Source organism: Bos mutus, chromosome 15, assembly GCF_027580195.1.
Source record: "Bos mutus isolate GX-2022 chromosome 15, NWIPB_WYAK_1.1, whole genome shotgun sequence".
NCBI classification, from domain to species: domain Eukaryota; kingdom Metazoa; phylum Chordata; class Mammalia; order Artiodactyla; family Bovidae; genus Bos; species Bos mutus.
The window spans coordinates 2,984,435-3,008,572 of record NC_091631.1 but is presented as its reverse complement, the minus strand read 5'-3'; the positions used below and the strand labels follow the sequence as shown (position 1 = coordinate 3,008,572).

General features: G+C 54.9%; 1 protein-coding gene across 7 annotated transcripts in view; it reads right to left on the bottom strand.

Annotated features, from left to right (window-relative positions):
- Positions 1-23,535, bottom strand: part of SLC43A1 (solute carrier family 43 member 1) — a 30,374-nt gene extending 6,839 nt beyond the window's left edge. For 2 of the 7 annotated variants that reach the window (XM_070383316.1, XM_070383317.1), the window contains exons 1-10: positions 23,214-23,535; positions 21,793-21,959; positions 9,979-10,156; positions 9,812-9,867; positions 9,541-9,617; positions 6,169-6,261; positions 4,012-4,145; positions 2,499-2,674; positions 335-481; positions 212-247 (exon numbers count right to left, since the gene is read on the bottom strand). In XM_070383316.1, the coding sequence (XP_070239417.1) occupies positions 212-247; positions 335-481; positions 2,499-2,674; positions 4,012-4,145; positions 6,169-6,261; positions 9,541-9,617; positions 9,812-9,867; positions 9,979-10,156; positions 21,793-21,946 (1,051 nt within the window). In that variant the 5' untranslated portion in view covers positions 21,947-21,959; positions 23,214-23,535. Of the gene's footprint in view, positions 1-211; positions 248-334; positions 482-2,498; positions 2,675-4,011; positions 4,146-6,168; positions 6,262-9,540; positions 9,618-9,811; positions 9,868-9,978; positions 10,157-21,792; positions 21,960-22,040; positions 22,412-22,626; positions 22,728-23,213 lie in introns of those variants that run through there. The other 5 variants (XM_070383312.1, XM_070383315.1, XM_070383311.1 and 2 more) reach the window with 5 other exon arrangements.
- Positions 23,536-24,138: the final 603 nt, after the last annotated feature.

Below are 24,138 nucleotides of genomic sequence, written 5' to 3'. Positions count from 1 at the left end.
CTCTGACCCCCAGATTCTCAGATCCCCCACACGGCCAGGCAGCCCAGTGGGTACTGTCACCCACCTCCAGCAGAGGCAGGGGAACGCCAAGATCTCCCCCTCTGACCCCCAGATTCTCAGATCCCCCACACGGCCAGGCTGGACGACCCAAGGATGGGTCACCCAACGACAGGGAGGGTAAGGGTCCAGGCCCAAGCTTTTGTCCTCCTACCTGTCTCTGTGGCCCTCTGCTTCAGGTCATCCGTCTCTGTTGGGGGGCGGAAGCTAGGGTGAGGGGAGCTCGGCCAGCGTGCCCCCCACACCTCCAGCCCCCGGGGGCTCAGCAGCACCTCACCATGCTCCTGGCCGCCCGTCACCACGTACTCCAGCATCTTGTTCATGGCGGCCATGTAGAAGATGATGCGCAGCTGGGTCATGCCCATGGTGAGGAGGCTCCACAGGAAAATGGGGGAGCAGAGGCTCCTGCGCAGGGGCACAGACTCTGGGGGGATAGCGGGGGGCGCCCCTGAGCCCCAGGGCTCCAGTGTGCGGCATCCCAGGGGGTGCCGTTCTGGTGGGCACTGCTGCAGTGACCTCGGAGAGGGGCTGCTTCAGCCTCTCCGGCCTCCGAGTCGCCCAGCTCTGTAACTATCTCACTAGGAGACTTTTTTTTTTCTGGCCACGCTGCGTGGCTTGTGGGATCTCAGCTCTCTGACCAGGGTTCGAGCCCAAGATCTAACCACTGGACTACTAGGGAATTCCCTCACCAGAACATTCTCAGGTGATCTCCAGGTGTGTATCCTAGGCTTGCTGTTGCTGCTGCTAGGTCGCTTCAGTCATGTCGGACTCTGTGCGACCCCATAGACGGCAGCCCACGAGACTCCCCCGTCCCCGGGATTATCCAGGCAAGAATACTGGAGTGGGTTGCCATTTCCTTCTCCAATGCATGAAAGTGAAAAGTGAAAGTGAAGTCGCGCAGTCGTGTCCGACTCTTTGCGACCGCATGGACCACAGCCTACCAGGCTCCTCTATCCATGGGATTTTCCAGGCAAGAGTACTGGAGTGGGGGTGCCATTGCCTTCTCCGCCTGGTAATAACTCTGGCTACTATTTACTAGGCATTTGCTGTGTGCTGCACACCTGACATGCATCATCCCATGTTATGAAACTGTGCTGTGCTTAGTCGCTCAGTAGTGTCCAACTCTTTGCAACCCCACAGACTATGTCCCACCAGGCTCCTGTCCGTGGGATTCTCCAGGCAAGAATACTGGAGTGGGTTGCCTTGCCCTCCTCCAGGGGATCTTTCCAACCCAGGGAGTGAACCCAGGTCTCCCGCATTGCAGGTGGATTCTTTATTGTCTGAGCCACCAGGGAAGCCCAAGAATATTGGAGTGGGTAGCCTATCCCTTTTCCAGGGGATCACCTAGACCCAGGGATCGAACTCAGGTCTCCTGCACTACAGGCGGCTTCTGTACTACAGCCCAGTGTGCCGCACATCAGACAGATGGGGAACTGCAGCTCAGAACAGCCATTGACCTGCCCAAGGTCCCAGGGCTGGGAGCTGCAGGTCAGACGGACTCAGCTCAAGCCCGTAACAGCTCTGCCTGGGGGACCCATCAGTGGGGACCACCTCAGAACCTCACAGCATGCCTCAGTTTACAGAGAGCTCATGTTCCTCCCTTCGTTCAATCCTCCCAACTAACTTCCCTGTGAGGTGGGTGTTCTCAGTTCAGTTCAGTCGCTCAGTCCTGTCCGACTCTTTGCGACCCCATGGACTGCAGCTCGCCAGGCCTCCCTGTCCATCACCAACTCCCGTAGTTTGCTCAAACTCATGTCCATTGAGTCGGTGATGCCATCCAACCATCTCATGCTCTGCCGTTCCCTTCTCCTCCCGCCTTCAATCATTCCCAGCATCAGGGTGTTCTTCGTGCTAGCTTAAGGGACGGGGGAAGTGGAGTTAAGCGACCCACCCAAGTCACGTGGCCTGGAACCGAGGAGCTGGACTCAAATCCCCATCTCGGGACTCCCATCCGCTTCCCCATCCGCTTCCCCGCACCTCTGGCTGACGCCCCGCCAAGCGGCCGGGCGGGAGGCAGGCGCAGCTCCCCGACGCGGCCAGCAGGGGCGCCAACCAACCGGGGCGCGCGGACCCAACCTGGTGGCTGGCTCCCCCGGGGGCGTCTGACCCAAGAGGCTTGGAGGTTGCAGGGAGCCCAGCGCAAAGAAACCCGCTCTCCCACAGGCCTGGAAGGGACCTGCCCCATTCCGGAAGCGGCCCGGCCGAGGACCCATGAACCCGAGCATCCTGGAGTTCTCTGAGCTTCGACTTTGCCCCCGTTCTAGAAACGGGAGGCGGGCCCACCTGTCCGACGAGGGAGGCGGGGAGGGGGACGCGGGGGGGAGGGGAACGGGTGTTGTGAGAACTCAGGAGGGAAAATGAGCACCCAGGCAAGGGTGCTCACTCCCCGTGAGGCCCTGGCCTCTCCACCCGCCGAGGCCGGCCCGGGACCGGCGACTCACTCTCAGCAGAGCTCTCTGCGCCGCCGCGCACGTCCTGGGATGAGATAAAGAGGACCCCCTCCTCCAGGCTGGGGGCCTTCTGGCTCAGCCGCTGGCCCACCGTGCTGACGTAGGAGTAGAAGCGGTCCCCGGTCACCCTGTGGTCCAGGGCCAGCTCTCTGAGCTTGGTCTTCTCCCTGCCGGGAGCCGGGCAGCAGCTCGTGGGAAGCAGCCCCACGGAGCCCTACCTCCGCATCCTGCCTCTGGCGGGTGCTGTCCTGGGGGTGCCAAGTCCCCTGCACCCAGCACTGACGTGCTCTGCAGCGCGGGGCTTCTGTCTGCGCGGCTCAGCACCCGCTAAGTGAAGGGTGGATGAAGCCGCTTTCCACTTAGGCTGTTGCCTTGGAGGCCGCCCTAAGGACCCAGATTCTGGCGAGGGACTGGGCAGAGGGAAGGATAGATTAGGAGTCTGGGATTCACATATACACACTGCTCTACCTCAACATAAAACAGAGAACCAGCAGAGACCCACTGCCTAGTACAGGAAAACAGATCCAATATTTTATAACAACCTAGCAGGGAAGAGAATCAGAAAAAGAGTAGATGTGTATCTGAATTACCCTGCTGTACACCTGAAACCAACACACCATTGTAAACCAACTATACTTCAATAAACACATTTTTTAAAAAGAGGAACTCAGACTCTGAAGTTCTTTCTTCCTTTTGGCTGCACCATGCAGCTTGTGGGATCTTGATTCTATGACCAAGGATTGAACTCAGGCCCTTGGAAATGAAGGCATGGAATCCAGGGGAGTCCCAGGTTCTGGAGTCCTGATCCCAACCTTAGAGTCACCGTGCGGCCCCCACCCCCGCCCCGCTCGAATGGTGTGACTCCAGGAAAGTGACTGTGTGCCCCTGCGCCTGTTAGGAATGGAGTTAATATCAGAACCCACGTCCTGAGTCTGAGAATGGCCACTGGGCGCAGGGCCTGGCACACAGAGGGCGCTCGATCAGTGTCAGCTATTTGACTGGCGCCCGAGATGCTTGGTTGCGGAGCATCACCCCAGTACCCTGGGGAACTGACAGGGGCGGTGTGTGTGTGTGTGAACTGACAGGGCGAGGTGTGTGTGTGTGTGTGAACAGATGGGGCGGGGTGTGTGTGTGTGTATAAGTTGACCTTGGGTTGCCCCACAAGGGGTGGGACATCATTCCTTTGCAGACCCCTTTTCTGGGTCCCCATGGCATGTGGCACTGTGGCAAGCGTCCCTGCCACTCTGACCCCATCCTCCAGCCTGGACAGAAGGATAGCACTCCCCAGCGTCATGCCCCAGCCATGCAGAACACCTGCAGGGGGGTCAGATCGGGCCCGAGGTTCAGGTGAGAAAGCAGAGCTCGGAAAGCTCAGGTAGTCCGCAGAGCTGGGTTTCCCTGACTCCCGAGCTGCTTCTAGCATCACGTCACCACACCCGGCTTCCAGGTCTGCAGGTGGGGTCCCCTCCCATCTCCCCCTCCCCCTACCCCCACGGTTGCTCACTTGTAGTTGACTTCCTCGGGGGAGGGAAAGGCTTCCCTGGGCCAGTTGAAGGCACAGTTCAGAAAGATGAGGCAGGCCAGGCCCGACCAGGCGAACATAATGGCCATGAAGGACACACCGGCATTGTAGATCAGCTGTGGGGGGAGCAGGGAGGCCCGTGGCAGAAGCTGCCGGGCCCCAGGCCCACCCCCTCCAGCCAGAGCCGTAACCCGGGCCCCAGAGGCCTCCGGGAAGGTCTTTTCGAGCCCACCCCATGTGCCCAATTCTCAGATGAAAACACCAAGGGCAGACGCTAAGACCGGATCTAGAAGCCCCACTGCCCTCTCCCTTTTTCATCCCCATCCCTCCCAAGAGTGACGTGGTTCCCAGCAGATGCCGAAGAGGCTGGCCACAAGCTCAACACGTCTTTGGAATCTCAATTTTTATCTTAAGAAGATACACCAGTGTTGCCTTTGACTCCACACACGTGCTCGTTTTCACACACGTTTCATTTTCATCGACAAGAGAGGAGAGTGGAAGCTCCCAGTCGTGTTTGTCCTGCCCCTTCCTGCCGCCCTCCCTGGGGGAAAGACAAAACCTCCACCGGAGAAGTCTTAGCTCAGCTCTCACAGGTGTGGCGACCCGGGAGGTGGGGGAGCAGGATGCTGTGCAGCCTCAGGGCCAGCAGGCTCTGTCCTGACCAATTCTGTGTCCATGGGTCAGCCCCGCGGGTGAGGCAGCTGGGCAGGCGGAGCTGTCCTGCCTGCCACCCTCTGCCCAGGAGGACCGCTGTCTGCCCTGGTCCCAGGTCCCTGCTCTGAGCTCTGGCTCTGCCAGGGAAAACTGCTCCTCCTGGGCTCCAGCTTCAGGGCTCTTTTCTCCCCGGGAGCAGGACAGAGCTTCAAAGGGCCACACCCCAAGGGTCTGGCTCCTCAAATCGCTCTGCCTTAGTGGAGGGAAAGGAGACCTCCCCCCTTCCAGGCCTGGTCCTGCCTGAACAACTGTCAGCCACCCCATCAGTGCAGACTGCACCACCACTGGGACGGAGGCTGAGCAAAAAGTGAAGGTGCTCAGTGGTGTCAGACTCTTTGCGACCCCATGGATTGCAGCACACCAGGCCTCCCTGTCCATCACCAACTCCCAGAGTTTACTCAAACTCAAGTCCATCAAGTCGGTGATGCCATCCAACCATGGCATCTTGCCTGTTCACGCGATGCCAGCTACTGCCCTGTCCTATGGTGCTTTTCCAGCTACTCCACTATAAGATTAAAAATGGTGTTCTTTCTTTTTTGTGTTTGCTTGTTTTTTAATGTGTTATTTATGTGAGAAGTATCATAGACCTATTACACACCTGTTACGTTATATACAAATAGTGTCAGTCCTATTTCACATACAGCCGATTGTATTAGTTGGGTATGGAGGCTAACTTTTTTGGCCTTGCAAACAAATAGGACTTACACACAGGCTCTTGGAATGGAACTCACTCCTTTGCAGGGGACTTACTATAATAAATTAACTCCCCGGAGCAGACTCTAAAGAGCATGCTTTGGCCCAGCTGAGAAGGTCATTTGACATCAGAGGCAGGAAGGAGGCTCCAGGTTTGCCCAGAGTGAGAACTCAGGCCTTTTGGCTCTAGGTAGACCTGTCTTGCAGCTGGCCTCGCTTGGACTAGCTTGGCGACCTCAGGACCCAAATCGCCCAGCCTCTCCAGGACAGGGAAAGGAGATGTGACGTGAAAAGTGGGGTGATGTCCAAGAGCCCAGGGCCTGGAAGGCATGTAAAGGGGTTGTTTTTGATTCCGCAGGTGAGAGAGCAGGTGGGTGAGCTAGTTCTCCATCTAAAATCATTCTGGAAATCATGCAGATGATTGCTCAGAGAGGGAAAACACTGGAGGCAGGGAGACTGGCTGAGAAAGCACTGGCCTGGGAGGCAGCATGAAGGCCTGGACTCAGATGACGGGAAAGGAAAGGATAACAGAGACCCGCTGGTCTGCAGCAGCACGGGGCTCTTTCTACAACGCCCCGGGGCTTGTCCCTGTGGAGGCGGGAGCTGACCTCCGCCTGGCCGGAGATGGGTCACCAGACATACCAGCCACCAAGCACCTAGTTCTTGTCTCAAGGCAGAAAGAAGACCAAGCAACCTCACGGACCACCACCCACTCCCTGAGCAGCCTCATACCTTGATTCCTGGGTACGTGATGGCAGAAGAGGCGTAGGAGCCGATCATGAGGGCCATGAACGTGGAGCGCAGGCTCCCAAACATGTTGGGCAGCTGAGAGAGGAGATGAGTGCCCGTGAGCTGGGGAGACCCTGATACCCGCCCAGGGCTCCCCTTCCCCTGCTTGGAAAAGCTTGGAAGCCTCTAATCCCAGCAGTCCTCAAAGCAAGCTCCAGGAACATGTGCCCGAGTCACAACAGAAAAGTTCTAAGGCAAAATCAATGAGGGAAACTGCTATAACCCTCTCCCACACACAGCACGTGTGCTAAGTCACTCAGTCGCGTCTGACTGTTTGCGATCCTATGGACTGCAGCCCACCAGGCTCCTCTGTTCTTGGGACTCTCCAAGCAAGGATACTGAAGCGAGTTACCATGCCCTCCTCCAGGGAATCTTCCCGACTCAGGGACCAAACCCGTGTCGCCTGTGTCTCCTGCATTGGCAGGCAGGTTCTTTACCACTGAGCCACCTGGGAAGCCCTCCCCTGCCACCCTACACACACACAGACACACACACACACACACACACACACAGACACACACACACACACAGACACACACACACACACGGAAGTGCCTGCAAGGAGAAATTCTGTTTAACCCCAGGGTTTCCTAAGTTGGGTACTTATGGAGTCCCTTAATCATGACTTGCCTCTTAATAAGCCATGGTTAGGTATTTAAGAAATACCAATCTAGAGCAACTCCTTTGATAGCTGAGCACTGGGACTCAGAAAGGGAAAGAAATGTACTTAAGTTCACAGAGCTCATTAGTGACTTTCTCCCCAGTTCTGGCCATACAAGCTCTATCCCAGACCCCAAGGTTGTGACTACCAGGATGGTGCCTTTTAACCTTCTCAGTAGCCCCAAAGGCCACAGTCCATGGTTTCAACTGAGCCAGGACAGGTAACAGGAGGGCTTGGGAGTGGATGATGGGAGTAAGGGAGGGGATAGGGCCAGGGCCAGGGCCAGGCCTGTGTCCAGAAGAGGAAGCTCTGACACACCAAGCAAGCCCAGAATTCCCACCGGTAGAGAACTGGTCGTGCTTTTTCCAGTAAGCAGCCTGAGGTAACCTCTAAAAATGGTGCGCTATTCTCTTGACCCAGAAAACCCCACAAAATCATGCAAATCAGGAAGTTCAGATCCGCAATTCACTTTAAGAACACTCATGAAACTGCCCAGGCCATTAAGGGTATGCACATCTGAAAAGCCCTCAAGTATCTGAAGGATGTCACTTTAAAGAAGCAATGTGTGCCATTCTGTCGTTACAGTGGTGGAGTTGGTAGATGTCCATGGGCCAAACGGTGGGGCTGGACTCGGGGTCGGTGGCCCCACAAGAGTGCTGAATTTTTACTGCACGTGCTCAAAAATGCAGAGAGTAATGCTGAACTGCAGGGCTTAGGTGTAGATTTTCTGGTCACTGAGCACATTCAGGTGAACAAAGCCCCAAGGATGTAGCAAAGGACTTACAGAGCTCATGGTCGGATCAACCCATACACGAGCTCTCCTTGCCACACTGAGAAGATCCTTACTGAAAAAGAACAGATGGTTCCTAAAACGAAAGAGGAGGCTGCACAGAAGGAAAAAAATATCTGAGGAGAAACTGAAGAAAAAAAAGGCCAAAAGCTTATGGCCTGGGGAATAAATGCCACAAAAAATAAATGCAAATAATAGTTAAAAAAAAAAAAAGGAGAACGACTGGTTTTCTGTTTACTGGCCTGAGCCAGAGTCCGAGCACCTGGAAGGAGGGGAAAGCAGAGTCGGGGATCCCCCACCCCGAACCCTACTCCTCACTGCCAGTCCACAGAAACCCCCGGCTGGAACAGTCTTAGATGCCACACAGGGCTAAAACCCTCTCCGCAGAGGGGAAAACGTGAGGCTCAGAACGGATCTGAAACAGCTCTGGAGAGGAAGGGGAATAAACACAGAGACATCCACAATCTCCATCAACCTCCACGCGTCTGGGAAACAGAGGCGGGGCCGGGATGACCCTACTCGGGCAGGGGTTTCCCCGGCAGCCTGGCTCTGCAAGGCACGCTTGCCAAGGACGCTAGAGAAAGCGCCAGGGCCGGGCGAGTGGCCCGCGCCGCGGCGCTCCCCTGTCGTGCCCTCCCACCCGCCTCCCGCCAGAGTCCGAGCGCCGTCTCCGCCCAGCACGGCCTGGGCCGGCCTAGCTAAGCCGACGCTGCACTGGACTTCCGGCCGGGATCCGCGCGGGCGAGCCAGCTCCAAGGCCGGGGTTGGAACCCGGCCCTCCCATTGGCTGGAGATTACTAAAGGCGGGACGGGGGCGTGGCCGGATCCGGCCCTGCCATTGGCTGGAAAATTACTAACAGCGGGGCGGGGTGGGGGCGGGGCCGAAGTCGGGCCCTACCATTGGCTGGAGATTACTAACGGCGGGACGGGGGCGTGGCGTCCCCTGGGCCCCCGGGCAGGGTTCGAGGTCAAGCCCCAAGGGCAGGGGAGAGGAGGGTTTCGGGGCCCTGAGCCAAGCTGCATGGAGTGGAAGAGGGGCTGCGTAGTCCTGCGGGGAGGAGGGGACCCGCTTCCTCAGGGAGTTGTGAAATGTCCTGGGCTGGAATTAAAGGCAGCTGCTGGGTGCGGTGAAATTCAGCCAGAACACCCAGTCTGGTGGTCAGGCGCTCTCCTCTAAGATAAACAGCCCGGGGCAGCCCAGTCTGCAGCCCCTCCCAGCACCACGGAGGCTACCCATAAGCCTCCATCCCTTCTGCTCACTCATTCACACACACACACACACACACACACACTCAGAGTGACACACACCAAGCACCCCCGTACGAGGCCGAGCCAGGCAAAAAGGCCCTCTTTGAAAGTCGAGCACCGTCAAGCGTCGGCAATTTTGCATGGTTCAGTCTAACAAACCGACAAACACATTAACCTGCCACAGACCGCACGGTACGTACACCATGTGGCAAACATACACCCGTAGTCTCAAGCTGCGGGCCCCTCTTACTTCCTTCCAGCATTCAGGACAGCCCGCATTAGTTTACTTGTTTTTAGGGTTGTCTGTTCCCCCAACCCCTGAACGTAAAGTTCCAGAAGGGGAAGTTATCAATTCTGTCTGTGCCATGGCCCCAGTGCCTAGGATGGAATTCGACAGATGTATGGGCTTGGGAAACACACACACACATACACACACATCCAGAATCCACACTGACAGCCTCATCTACACACACAGCCTCACACCCACCCTTCTCTGATACACACACACACACACACACACACACACACACACGTCTTTGATCTGCGTCCCTCTTGCTCTTACCGCCCACTCCACTCCTGGGTACCTTGCTGCCAAGTCAGGGCCTGTCATACTCACTGTGAGTGAAGAGAAGGTTAGGCAGATGCCACCGAAACCATTCATGGACAGTGCCAGGAATATCAGCGGAGACAGAACTGGGAAGGGGAGAGAGACGGATGAGGGTCTCTGGGGAGCTGGGGGAGGCTAAAAGCAGGAGCTGGGGCACCGTCCACCTTCATCCCACCCATTTTCCTCTTGTGCCCACCTTCATCCCACCCATTTTCCTCTTGTGCCCCCCTTCATCCCACCCATTTCCTCCTGTGGGGGCACAAGATGCCAGACATCTCACCTTTGGTGTTCCAGGAAGCCAGGGCCATGAGGGAGCAGGACGCAGCGAAGCAGGCACTATGGAGAAGCAGGGAAAGGGGAGCGGTTGCCTCCCTCCCCCTGCAGCACCATCCCACCCTCCAGCCCCTCGCAGCCCCTTCCAGCTCCCCCACAGCCCAACCGCCTTACCTGCCCATCAGCCGCGTGGGCCGGGGGCCAAAGCGGTCCATGAGGACCCCCAGCGGCAGGGTGGTGGCGCTGAGCATGAAGGAGCCAATGGTGAAGCCCAGGTTGAGCATCTCTTCCTGCTGGTTGCAGCTGGGCCACCCATGCGGCTCGTCCTGGGTGGTGTTGGTGGTGTTCTCAGCTGAGGAGGGGGGAGGAGAGGCAGCACGTGACCGCGGGAACCATCCCAGGAGCACGTGCTGGGATCAGGGGTCCGGCCCCCCAGTGCCCGGGCCTCTGCTTGCCTGCTGACCAGGGGACTTTGGAATCATACCTACTCTGATGGGGAAGGGGCTCCATAAATGGTAGCAACAGGTACTGGGCTTCCCTGGTGGCTCAGTGGTAAAGAATCTGCCTGCCAATGAAGGAGACCTGGGTTTGATCTCTGGGTCAGGAAGATCCCCTGGAGTAGGGACAGGCTACCCACTTCAATATTCTTGCCTGGAGAATTCAATGGACAGAGGAGCCTGGTGGGCTATAGTCCATGCAGTCGCAAAGAGTCAGACACGACTGAGTAGGCATGCATGCAGTATATGACCCAGGGTGGGTCACACATCCAACCTGAGGCCTCAACTAGCTTGAACAGGATAACACACATCGAAGTATTTACTGCACTGAAATATTCACTCAGTGTCCAAGGTTAGGGGGTGGTAGATCCGCAACAGGAAGCACCTGTGAGTCTGGAACAGCTTCAGTGAGTGACATTCGAATGATATAACAAGAATTCCCTTAAAACTTAGAGGTTCCTTTCCCCAAAAATGCATTCTGATAAAATAATAGCTCGTATTTTTAGATTAATTAATTTGGCTGCGCTGGGTTCCCTGACCTCGGATTGAACCTGGCCCTCCTGCAGTAGGAGCATAGAGTCTTAGCCACTGGACCTCTGGGGAAGTCCCCCAAGAGCTAATATTTGTTGAGCATTTAACCATGTTCTAGGCATATTCTCAACAGTCACTGTATTAACTCATGACAGTCCCAGCAGTTAGCTAATTAAGTTATCTCCACTCTCCAGATAAGGAAACCAAGATACAGAATTTGGAGCATGGCACTGCCCTACAGGACTCCTCCAGAAGTCATCCCCCAGGTAAGATGCCACCTGGGAGCTGTGACAGGTTAGAGAGAAAGGCTGATGGTGGGGGAAGGAGTGGGTTTTCACTTCATTCAAGGTTCAGTGAACTGTGAGGCTGGGACTCCCCTCCATCCTATTTTCACCGAGGCATCGTGGCCAAGGGCAGAGTCAGGGTGCTCCTGGAGGGCAGACAGACCAGGGTCTGAATTCCCACCCCATCCCCCACTGGCTGTGCAACCTTGGGCAAGTGACTTCCTCTCTTTGAGGCTCAGGCCCCTTGCCTGAAACAGGGAGCGGAGAATGGCTAACCCAGGCTCCTTAGGAGATTCAGCTGGAGAAGGGGGGCAAAGAGCTCTGTACTCGGCCTGGCCCCAAGAAGATGCTCCCGGAACAGCTGATGAAGGGGTCAATGGTGGTCCACAATCTGGGAGCCTCTCCTCCATGTGCTGGAGACCCCACAGTGAATAAGACAGCTCTCAGCTCTCACAGGGTTTGTACTAGATAATAATCAAGTGGATGCTGACATACAGAAAGTCCCCGACAAACAAACCTCAAGTTGCGAACGTGTGTTCCGTAAATGTCAGGCGTGAGTGACCTTGCAGCTCGCCCTCTGTCTCCTACTGCTGACGACCCTTCAGCTACACCATCTCCCACCTTTTCTCCCTCCTCCAGTCAGTAGCTTTCTTGCCTGTTCACTCGATGCCAGCCCGTGTGCCAGCTGTTGTTCTGTACACTGCACTTTTCAAGCGCGGTGCTGTGCTAAGTCCTTCCAGCCGTGTTCAACTCTTTGCCACCCTATGGACTGTAGCCCGCCAGGATTTTCCAGACAAGACTACTGGAGTGGGTTGCCATGCCCTCCTCCGGGGGATCTTCCCGACCCAGAGATTGAACCCACGTCTCTCATGCCTCCTGCATTGGCAGGCGGGTTCTTTACCACTGGCGCCACCTGTACTGTAAACATTTAAAGTATTTTCTATTTTGTGTTTGTTTTTAATGTATTATTTGTGTGAAAAGTATTACAAACCTATTACACACAGTACTACATAGCCGACTGTGTTGGCTGGGTACCTAGGCTAAGTTTTTGGACCTACTAACAAATAGACTTAAGAACATGCTCTCAGAACAGAACTCGGTGGTATGTAGGGGGTTCTTGTAAAGAGCAACAGGTGCTGTGCGTGCTAAGTTGCTTCAGTTGTGTCTGACTCTATGTGACCCCACAGGCTGTAGCCCCCCAGGCTCCTCCGTTCATGGGCTTCTCCCGGCAAGAATACTGGAGTGGGTTGCCATTCCCTTCCCCAGGGGATCCTCCAGGCCCCGGGGCTGAGCCCGCCTCTCTATGCCTCCTGCATTGGCAGGCGGTTCTGCACCACTAGCACCAGCTGGGAAGCCCCTCTGGGGTTCAGGCTAGCCCCCCAATTTAGTGATCTTCATTGCCACTGTTTACTTCTCCACTGGGTTGCTCTGCACCTGTCCGTTCCACCTCCACACACTTCAGTGACGTCTACTACACAAAAGCACCGTGATCTGACAGTAGGTAACACTGATGATTTAGGCCAGAGGCTGCGAAGAGGGGACCAGCAAGGAGCCCTGCAGGTGTTTTGCTTGGCTTGCAAATTTTAACTGGGGGCCGTTTATTTATTCATCTAGCTGCACCAGATCTTAGTGGCGACCTGTGGGATCGAGCTCTCTGACAGTCACTGAAGCTGACACCCCTGCACTGGAGGTGTGGCGGCGTCTTGACCACTGGACGACTAGGGAAGTCCCCGGGTGCCAGTTTAAAATCAGGAGCTATCATCTAAAAATCCCGAAGTCTGGCTTTTCTTTACCACGTCAGAAAATCTGGCCACTGCTGGAGGCAAGTGGCGGCCACTCCTTTTCGTCAGGGCCTGCCCTCTCTAAGTCACCTCCCTATCAGCTCCCCACCGTTCACCATCCTGTAGCTGCCCCGATTGGCCTAATTATTATTATGGTTTTCATTGAAGTATACTTGACACATAATACATCAGTTTCACGTGTACAACACAGTAATTTGACATTTATATATACTGCAAAACGATCATCTAGTTACCAACCGCCACCATACAAAGTTAATGTACTATTAGTAGCTGTATTCGCCTGCTGGATATTAACGCCCAACTGTTATTAACTGCCAGGCCTCTGAGTCTGCAGCCCCTGAATTAGACACGGGCCCTGCTCCTAAGTCTTTCACAATCGAATGATACTTTCTCTCACTAGCTCTCAGCTAATCAACATTGTGCCAGGCTTTTCCACGTAGTATATCATTTAATCTTCATAACCCTAAGAAGTGAGTGCAGTGACCCCACAGATGGTGAAGCTCTGAGAAACAAAGCAAGTCACACAGCTTCTTACAGGCAGGCCGAGTTCCAGCTCAAGACCTTCTCCAAAGTCAACACTTCCTGGTTGCTCCACCGGGCTGCTCTCTCCCAAACACAGCAACTTAGTAAGTTTCTGAACCCAACGCTAGCGCTGGGAAGGACGTGCGTTCTTCCATGCGCGGAGAATTCTGGCCCAGAGGACAGCAAATAACTGAAGGTCCATTAATGCATTCACTTCTCTGGTTTCAGTCGGTCTGCCTCTTGTGAGTTTGACTCACAGGAGCTAGTTGCTGGATGGATAAAGCCAGACGTTTTTTTTTTATAATGTATTTTTTATGGCAGTATAATTGAGTTAGTTTCTGCTGTATAACAAAGTGAATCAGCTATACATATATCCACTCTTTATTTTTAAATCCCATATAGGTCATTACAGAGTATTGAGTTGAGTTCTCTGTGCTGTACAGTAGCTATCTATTTTATATATAGTACTGTGTATAAATCGATTCCAATTTCCCAATTTACCCCCTGCCAACCCTTTCTCCCTGGTAGTGGCGAGTTTGTTTTCTACAGCTATGACCCTATTTCTGTTTTGTAAATGAGTTTGTTTATACCACTGTTTTAGATTAAGCCAGACTTCTGAAGCAAGAGGGGAGCCAGCCCAGGGTGCAAAGACCTCTTAGACCTCTGTCTGTGTCAGTTACAACAGGAGAGGTCTTTGAAATCTAATGTCTCCCATTTTACAGACAAGCAAAGCATGAGTGTGATGAAAGGAACGTATGCAGGAAGTTAATGACCGAGTTGGGCTCTGAAGTCAGAGAAAACAGTGTTTCCCCAGTGTGGTACGCATGGCGTGTGCACACTCAAGTGGGCTTTAGAGGTACAGTTGACCCTTGAGCCACAGGGGGTTGGGGCCTTAACCCGTCCTCCTCGAGTTAGAAAATCTGCCTGTAATTGAGTCAGCCCGACCTACTCGGGGTCCCTCTGTATCTGCGTTTCTGCAGCTGCAGATTCAACCCACCAGGAAGTGTGCAACCTTGTACGATTTACTACTGAAAACAATCCTGAGCGCTTCAAACCTGTGCTGTTCAGGGGTTAACTGTACAGGTTTCACAGTGTTAGTTATTTGAAAGTGTATCTTTTTTTATAGATATTATTCGAAAGTATATCAAACACACACATGTACATACGTACACATATGGAAATACACATCCCTTCATGGGTCACAGCCTCGCCCTGGGAAAGGGGCTTGTGTAACTCAGTGAAGCTATGCGCCATGCCATGCAGGGCCACCCAAGACAGACGGGCAACCTGATGCCAAGAGTCGACTCATCAGAAAAGACCCTGATGCTGGGAAAGACTGAGGGCGGGAGGAGAAGAGGGCAACAGAGGACGACATGGTTGGGTGGCATCACTGACTCGATGGACATGAGTTTGAGCAAGTTCTAGGAGATAGTGAAGGACACAGGACCCTGGCAGTCTACCAGGCCACAAAGAGTCAGACACGACTTGGTAACGGAACAACAGCAAAGAGATATATATGTATGACATGCATCTGTGAGTAACATCAAACCCAAGGTTCCAAGAACATCACACTTTAAACTGCGGCTTTTTAGGGGGCTTCCCTGGTGGTGCAGTGATGACAAGTCTGCTTTTCCAATGCAGGGAGTGTGGGTTCAATCCCTGGCTGCAGAACTAGGATCCCACAGGCAGCGTGGCCAAAAATCAATAAATAAAATGAGGCTTTTTAGTATTACACATAGCTGATTCACTTCGCTGTACATCGGAAACTAACACAACCTTGTTAAGCAACTATATATACTCCAGCAAAAAATAATTTAACAAAGGAAAAGAAAATGTGGCTTTAAAAACTTTTTTTGTTTGTTTTCATGAGGCTTTTTAAGTGGACTGATTTAAAAGGGAATAGGAAGTAAATAATAGTACCTATGGCACACGAATTGTAAAATCATGCAGGTGAACTGCAAATGAGAGGTCTGGGAAACACCGGGGATGATTGTTTCTGGCTCCACTAGCTGAGCGGCCGAACCTCTGAGGCTCTGTTATCCCATCTGTGAAATGGGTTCAGTGGTTGCAACTGTAGAGGAGGGCTGTAGGGACTGCTGCGCACACACAATACTCACAGAAAGATCCCATTGTCTTTGTCTCCTGGGTCTGTGAGCCCTTCCTCACCTTCACCCCCTCCCCCCAGCCCCAAGATTCCCCGCCCTGCAGCTAACACCCACAGTCCCAAACACCCCCAGGTCTGGGCTCTGGCTGGCCGTCTTGTCTGTAACAGGACTCCCACAGGAGGACTCTTGAGCTAAAGCCCATGGGGAAAGATTCTGGGGTCCGATCTGAGGCTGAACACTCACTCTGCTCCTTATTTATTCGCTGTGTGACCTGGGGCAAATTACTTACCATCTCTGAGCTTCAGCTTTCTCCTCTTTGTTTTTAATATTTATTTTGTGCTTGTGTGCTCAGTCATGTCCAATTCTTTGCGACCCATGGACTATATATAGCCCCCCAGGCTCCATTTTATCTGGCTGTGCCAGGTCTTAGCTGGGGCATAAAAGATATTTAGCGGCAGCATTAATTGAAGTATTTGAGATCTAGTTCCCCAACCAGGGGTCAGACCCAGACTCCCTGCACGGGAAGCACGGAGTCTTAGCCACTGGACCAGCAGGAAGCTCCGGCTGCTCTGCTACAAACGCAGAGCTGCTGTGAGGGCCTCACAACATTGTGTGACCTCTGAAGATCTCACTAGCAGTCAGTGCTCGGTGAGCGCTGGCTGCTGCTTCACTGTGTGGCATTTATGCGGCATATGCAGTTGTGTGTCGGCAACTGAATCGCCTCTGCCCACCTTCTGAGTAACAGAGTCCGCTTTAGCTGCGGTGCCCCTGTGGGGGGTGAGCCATCCACCGAAGCTGAGAGGAAAGAAAGGGGTGGTCAGGGAGCCCCAAAGCCAAGGCTAATAAGCGCCTCGATGACGAACTCAACGTCTGTTAAACGGCATCGTTGGTCCTCATGTCATTTCCCTGAAGCGAGAGGGATGAGGGCTGTCCACTCCATGGCACAGACTGAGACACAGAGATCCAGAGAGGCCAAGGAACTCGCCTAAGGTCACACAGCAAATGCTGGGAGAGCTGGGCGCAGAACAAAAGAAGAATGCACGCCTGGAGTCTGAAACGTTTGCTGGCTCTCATTTCACTTTCCCAACAGCCTCGTGAGGTAGGGACTGTCGGTCCTACTTTATATACAGGGTAACGGAGATATTAGTAGGCTTCCCGGGCGGCTCAGGGGTAAAGAATCTGCCTGCCAAGGCAGGAGATGTGGATTCGATCCCTGGGTTGGGAAGATCCCCTGGAGAAGGAAAGGACAACCCACTCCAGGATTCTTGCCTGGGAAATCCCATGGACAGAGGAGTCTGGTGGGCTACGGTCCATAGGGTCGCAAAAGAGTGGGACATGACATAGCGATTCAAAAACAACAACAATATTAAGAAGGGTGAGTAACTGGCTCCAGTCAGCCAAGCAGCACAGAGCAGATCGGGAAGCCGCACCGTCTGCCTCCTCCCACACACAGTGGGGACGCAGAGTCCCGGCCTGAGTCTGTGTTCTTGGGACCCTGTCGAGGGAAGCTTCAAGAGGCAGAAAGCAGGTGCGCTGGGCAGAGCAGCAGGTACAGCAGCCCCCAGGAGCCAGACGTCTGGAGGCTGAAGTCCTCTGAATGAAAGAGAGCCCGTTGTTCCCGCTTATCAGAGTGTTCATAAAGTTCTGAAACAAGGAGGGGTCACTCTGGTCACCACTAGTGATCCCAAGGAACCAGCCTCCAACACACACTCACGTCCGGGCAACCGGAAACACCAGATGGCTACCTGACACCGTCCACAAAAAGTAAGTTCAGATGGATTAGAAATCTAAATGTGACAGCTAAAACGGTAAAACTCCTAGAAGAAAACACAGATGTGAATCTTGGTGATCTTAGATGAGGCGATGGTTTCTTAAACATGACACCAAAGCACAAGTGTCCAAAGAGAAGATAGTTTGCACTTCACCAGTATTAAAACCTTTCACGCTCCAGACCAAATTTAGGGTTACCAAAGGGGAATGCGGGAGCAGGGAGAGGGATGAATTAAGAGTATGGGATTAGCAGCTACACACTACTATCTACAAAACGGATAAACAACAAGGACCTACTGAATAGCACAGGGAACTATATATTGAATATCTTGTAATAAACCATCATGGAAAATAAAATGAAAAGTAATTACACATATATACGAGTGTATGTATTAACAGATAAAACTGCATCACTTTGCTGTACACCAGAAAGGAACAAAACACTATAAATCAGCTCTACTTCAGTTAAACAAAAAAAGTTCTGTGCTCGGAAGAACACCATAAAGAATGTGAAAAGAGGGCTTCTCTGGTGAGTCAGGGATAAAGAATCTGCCTGCCAGTGCAGAAGACACGCGTTTGATCCCTGGGGGTGGAAGATTCCACCTGCGAGGAGCAGCTAAGCCCGTGTGCGCGGTGACTATGGAGACTGTGCTCCAAAGCCCAGGAGCTGGAACTACTGAGCCCACACATCCCAGAGCCTGTGCTCTGCAACGTCCCTGAAGTGAGAAGCTCCTATATCTGGTAAGGGACTTGCACCTATAATACAAGGAACTCTTATAACTCAGGAATAAAATATAACCCACTTCAAAAATGTCTCCAAGAAAAGATACATTAGTGGCCGAGAATACATGAGAAAGATGTTCAACCGTCATTAGCCGCCGCCGCCACTGCTAAATCACTTCAGTCGAGTCCGACTCTGTGCGACCCCATAGACGGCAGCCCACCAGGCTCCCTCGTCCCCGGGATTTTCCAGGCAAGAGTACTGAAGTGGGGTGCCATTGCCTTCTCCGTAGCCGCTAGGGAAATGCAAATCAAAACCACAGAAAGATAGCACTGTCCACAATAAAACAGATGAGAAATAACAAACATTGTCTAGGATATGGAGAAGTTGGAACACTCGTGCACTGCTGATAGGAATGGAAAATGGCAAACAGCTGGCAGTTCCCCCAATGTTAGAGTTACTCTGTGGCCCAGCAATTCCATACGGAAGGAAAGCACATGTCCACCCAGGACTTGAGCATGAGTGTTCACAGGAGCATCACCATAATAACCCCCAAATGGAAACAACCCAATGTCTAGCAACTGTTGAAGGGAGAAATAAAATGTGGTGGCAAAGGACTTGGAAAGGAACCACGTCTTGATACCTTTGCCAACACGAAAAAACCTTGAAAACATCATGCTAACAGGAACTAAAAAGCCTCTTGATGAAAGTGAAAGTGGAGAGTGAAAAAGTTGGCTTAAAGCTCAACATTCAGAAAACGAAGATCATGGCATCTGGTCCCATCACTTCATGGGAAATAGATGGGGAAACAGTGGAAACAGTGTCAGACTTTATTTTTGGGGGCTCCAAAATCACTGCAGATGGTGACTGCAGCCATGAAATTAAAAGACGCTTACTCCTTGGAAGCAAAGTTATGACCAACCTAGATAGCATATTCAAAAGCAGAGACATTACTTTGCCAACAAAGGTCCATCTGATAGTCAAGGTTATGGTTTTTCCAGTGGTCATGTATGGATGTGAGAGTTGGACTATAAAGAAAGCTGAGCACCCAAGAATTGATGCTTTTGAACTGTGGTGTTGGAGAAGACTCTTGAGAGTCCCTTGGACTGCAAGGAGATCCAACCAGTTCATTCTAAAGGAGATCAGTCCTGGGTGTTCATTGGTAGGAATGATGCTAAAGCTGAAACTCCAGTACTTTGGCCACCTCATGTGAAGAGTTGACTCATTGGAAAAGACTCTGATGCTGAGAGGGATTGGGGGCAGGAGGAGAAGGGGACAACAGAGGATGAGATGGCTGGATGGCATCACCGACTCGATGGACATGAGTTTGAGTGAACTCTGGGAGTTGGTGATGGACAGGGAGGCCTGGCGTGCTGTGATTCATGGGGTCGCAAAGAATCGGACACAACTGAGTGACTGAACTGAACTGAACTGAACCCTAACACAAGATCACCTGTTATAAGATGCAATTTACATGAAACATTCAGAATAAGCAAGTCTGTGTCTGTTATAGCAAATCTGTAACAGAAAGTAGATGAGGGGTTGCCTCGTGCTGGGGAGGTGAAAGAAGAGGCAGTGGGGAGTGGGTACTGCTGTTGGATCCAGGGTGACTTTAGGGGGCAAAGAAAATGTTCTAAAAGTGGTTGTGGTGATGGTGGAACAACTCTGAATAAATTAAAAACCACTAACTTGTATCCTTTTTTTTTCCTGGCCATGTTGGGTCCTCGTGGCTGCACGCAGGCTTCCTCTGGATGTGGTGAACAGTGGTTACTCGAGTGGCCGTGCGGGGCTTCTCTCTGCAGTGGCTTCTCTTTGGGGAGCAGAGGCTCTAGAGGCTCTAGGCCCACCTGCCCCACAGTATGCGGGATCTTCCTGGACCAAGGATGGAACCTGTGTCCTCTGCATTGGCAGACGGATTCTTAACCACTGGACCACCCAGGAAGCCCCAACTTGTGTACTTTCAATGGGTGAAATGTAAGCCATGAGACTTCTATCTTAATCAACCTCTATCCATATTTTTGAAAAGCTGGACAATAGGCAGCAAGAGGGAAGGAGTTTTGCAGGTGACGGAAATACTCTAAATATTGAATGTGGTGATGGTTCCTAACGTGTATAAATTTGTCCAACCTCATCAGAATGTGTGATGTAAATTAATCTTCAATAAAGTTGATTAAAAAAAAAAAAAAAACAGGTGCAGAGGGCTGGAAGAAGCCACTGGACAGGCAGAGACAGGCATCAAGGCCAGGAGGCAGCAAAGGGCAGGTCTCCTCGGTGTCCAGGGCAAACAGCTCAGCGCAGACCTGGACACCTGGCCTCCCCTGGCACAGGGATGCCCCGGCCCTCTGCCTGGCTCTTCCAGCCACCCTGGGATGCCCAGCACACCACCCCAAGCCAGCACCTCCTGACCCAGCCTGCCCTTCCTAGCCAGCTGCCAGCTTGAATCCCCACCTCCTCAGGCCCCCCATCAGGCTGTGCATGCCCACGCATCCTGCACCCCACCTGCCGCTTACGGATTAGTCCGGCAGGGTGCAGAAATCAAGGACGCCCCAGCTCCACTCCCGCAAAGGCAACAGTTTTCTCCCACAGCCAAGGCAGGCTGCAGGGAGTGAAGTCAGGAGCTGCGAGAAGCCAGGAAGGACACTCACACGGATCACGTACTGTTCCCTCTCATTGCATAGACACTGCTTTTCTTCCCACTTTGCAGACCAGGTGTCTAAAGCTCAATGGTTTAGCCTGTGTTCGTGCTCTCTGCAGTCATGCCCAGCTCTCTGCAACCCCATGGACTGTGGCCCGCCAGGATCCTCTGTCCATGGGATTCTCCAGACAAGAATACTGGAGTGGGTTGCCATGCCCTCCTCCAGGGGATCTTCCCAACCAGGTATCAAACTCTTGCCTCTTACTTATGTCTCCTGCATTGGCAGGCGGGCTCTTTACCACTAGTGCCACCCAGGAAGCGCTCAGCACTTTAGAGACCTTGCCAGTGTCAGCCAGCTCCTGGGATTCTAACCCAAGCTGGCCCTCCTCCAAAGCCAGTTCCTCAGCCAGGTGTTTGGAGGAAGAGGATAAGCAGGCCAGGGCCAAACTCCACATCCCTCCAGCTCCTTGGGCTGAGCCTGTCAGTTCAGCACCCTCCTTCCCAGAAAAGAAAGATCCCTATGTCAGACAGGAGGAGAAACTCAACTCCCAGGCAGCAGGAGGGGCAACTCCTTGTCTCCTGGCACTTGAAGACAGCCAGCGTTCCCCACGATTGCTAGAATTGTCACTCCAGCCTTCAGGGCCCCTCATACAAAGCCCAGGTGACCAAAATGGGAAACAGAGACCCCCATGAGCTGGGGCCCTAGAGGAAATGGGCTACTCACTTTGTATAAGAGGTGACTTAGGGCCTCCAAGAGCCTGGAAAAGGAGGCGCACCAACCCCCACCCTCCACCACCTTGACGATCAAATCCAGCTTGAAGACTCTCCTTTGCCTCCTTCAGCCTGACAATAGCCCCAGCAAGAAAACCCTCACTCAGCTAGTAGCTGCACTGCGGTCTTGCCCTAGACCTGAGATTGCCATAGGCTCCCACCCGGAACCTGGATGCCGGCAGGATGCCTGGGTTTGAGTGCAAACGGAATTTGGTTAGTGGGTTCTTCTCTAGAGAAAGTTTGGAGGACACGTGGGGGTGCCCAAGCCCCTGCGGGGTGCTGGGTCTCCGGCCTCGGCCAGCGCCCCCCCGTCGCCGTCTGCCGCCCCCGCTGGTCCCTTCTTGGGGTACCTGAGCACATGCTGGAGTAGAAGCCCTCCTTCTTGAGCATGATCAGCAGGGAGCTCCAGCCCAGGAGCACTGCGGAGAAGAAGAGGTTCTCCAGCACCGCGGTGCAGGCCATCCACCAGCGTCTCCGGTACGCCTGCTCCAGCGTGGGGGCCATCCCGGTGGCCAGCCTGCCGGGGCACAGAGGACTAAGCCAAGCGCCCAGAGGACCCCGAGAAGCATCCTTTATCGTGGGGGCTCTAGAGACCCACCTTGAGCCCGCCCGCTAAAGGGGGACGCCCTTCACGGAGGCCCCCATCGCGTCCTGGGCTTCCCAGAGGGTCTCGCCGAGCTGGGTCTGGGCGCAGGGGCAGCGCCGGAGGCGCTGGGGTCCCCCATGCCCCCCGGGTCACTATCAGGGACCGGAAGGTCCTGTCTGCGCGCTACGGACTCCTGGCGCGCCTCCAGGCTTCTCCACCGAGGCCCAGGCACGCGGTGCCCGGCTCCCGGCGTCCAAACCCGCGCTTCCCCGAGTCCCCAGAGGTCAGCAAGGGGCAAGGCGCGCTCTGAAGCCGCCGCCGGCCGCCAGCCAGCCTCCAGCTCCAGGAAGGACCCCCCGAGGAGAGCAGGAGGAGGAAGGGGAAGTCCGATAGCAGCCCCAGGACACCCCCCGCCTCCCTCCGTCTTCCCGTGGCCCCGGGGAGACCACTCCTCTCCCCCGGGGCCCGGCTCCCGCGGGCCCTGCCCCTTCCCGCGCCGGGCCACCCAAGCGCCCGCGGGCTCTCGCTCCCGGCCCGCAGTTGCCACGTGGAAGGCGCCCCAGGCGGGCCCTGCGCGACCCCCGCGCCCCCCTCTCACCCGAGGCGCCCGCTCGTCCTCTCCTGTCCGGGGACGGGGCTCGGGTTCCCGCAGGAAGTCCGGCGGCTGCTGACTCAATAAGGGCCTGGGCGGCGGAGGGGCTGGGGAGCGGGCGTGTTTACCAAAGGGAGACAAGCCGCCCGCGCTCCCCCCGCCCTGCCCCCGCCCCAGCCTCGGGCACGGCCGCCGCCGCGGGAGGGGACAGCATGCGGGCGGCGCCGGGGCGGAGAGCGGCCGGGACTAGGGGGAAGGAGAGCCCGAGGAAATCGCAGAGGAGAGGGGCGGGCCGGGCCGCAGAGCTGGGGGAGGCGCGAGTGCCTGCCCCCGGGAGCCTCAGTATTCCCATCTGTGAAATGGGCCTGGGCCTTCGGGCGCGTCCGCAGGTCCGCACGGCCTCCGACGCGAGTGTGGCCCAGAGCGGAGGAAGGGCCGCCGGAGAGGGGCAGAGGGGCCAGACCGAAGGGGCGGGAGCCGCGCGCTCAGGTGACAGGGTTTCTTGGGGAGCCTGGAAGAATCGGCAGGAGCCACCCGGGGACCCCCGGTTCTCAGGGACCCCCCAGCCCAGCCCAGCCCCGCCGGCTGCTCACCTCTGATCCGGGCAGACGCGCCTCGCGTGGCCGCGGACCCGTCGGCGTCCGGCGTCCGGTGTCCGGTGTCCGGCGGGCCCAGCTCGGGACCGTCCCGGCGCTCGCGGCCTCGGAGATTCCGCCTGGGGCTCTCACCGCCCCTGTTCCATTGGAGGAGGTCGGGGGACACAACGCCTCCGGGCGGCCCCCCGTCCGCGCGGCGAGGGTAGGACGAGGTGAATCGACGGAACGAGCCAACCGCTGTATTGACGCCCGTCCGGGGCTGCGCCCCGAGCTGGGGGCGGGGGTTCCCTCCCCAAACCCTGCCCCTAGGTCGAGTTTCACGAGCACGTGACTCGATCCCGGATACCCAGACACCCTCCCCGGCACACGGCCCTGCGCCTAAAATGTCCACCCATCTCCCTCCCCCTAGCCTCTGCCTCGGCCCCCAAGGAGAACCAGGCAGCCCTCTCTGTATCCTCGGCCACAGCAAAGAACATCTCGGCTGGAGCGTGCTGACCGCGATGCCGGGCCGGCGGCCGATGGGGGCGGGGCGGGGGGCGGGGGGCGGGGGTACGGGTGGGGTTTTGAATTGTGCAGCTGGGGAACAGAGTTTTCCGAGAGAGGCAGAGTGACACGGATTTCCTTGTAGAGGTAGTCAGATTGAGCTCTGAGAGTGGACGTGAACGCTGTCCTGCGCTACCTTGAGCGAGTTGCTTGGCCTCTCTGAGCCTCGGTTTCCTTCTCTAAGTTGTACCAACAGCACCTGCCTTACAATGGTACCTATGGTAGGACTGCTGGAGAGCTGGGGGCTGGAGTTGGGCGTTCTGAGACAGGCAAAATGCTCACGGCCGCTCTTGGCACAAAGGAAGCATAGTCAGAGTTCACTGTGGTTATTACTGCTGCCACTGCCATTATTGCTACAGAAGATGTGGTCATGGGAGCC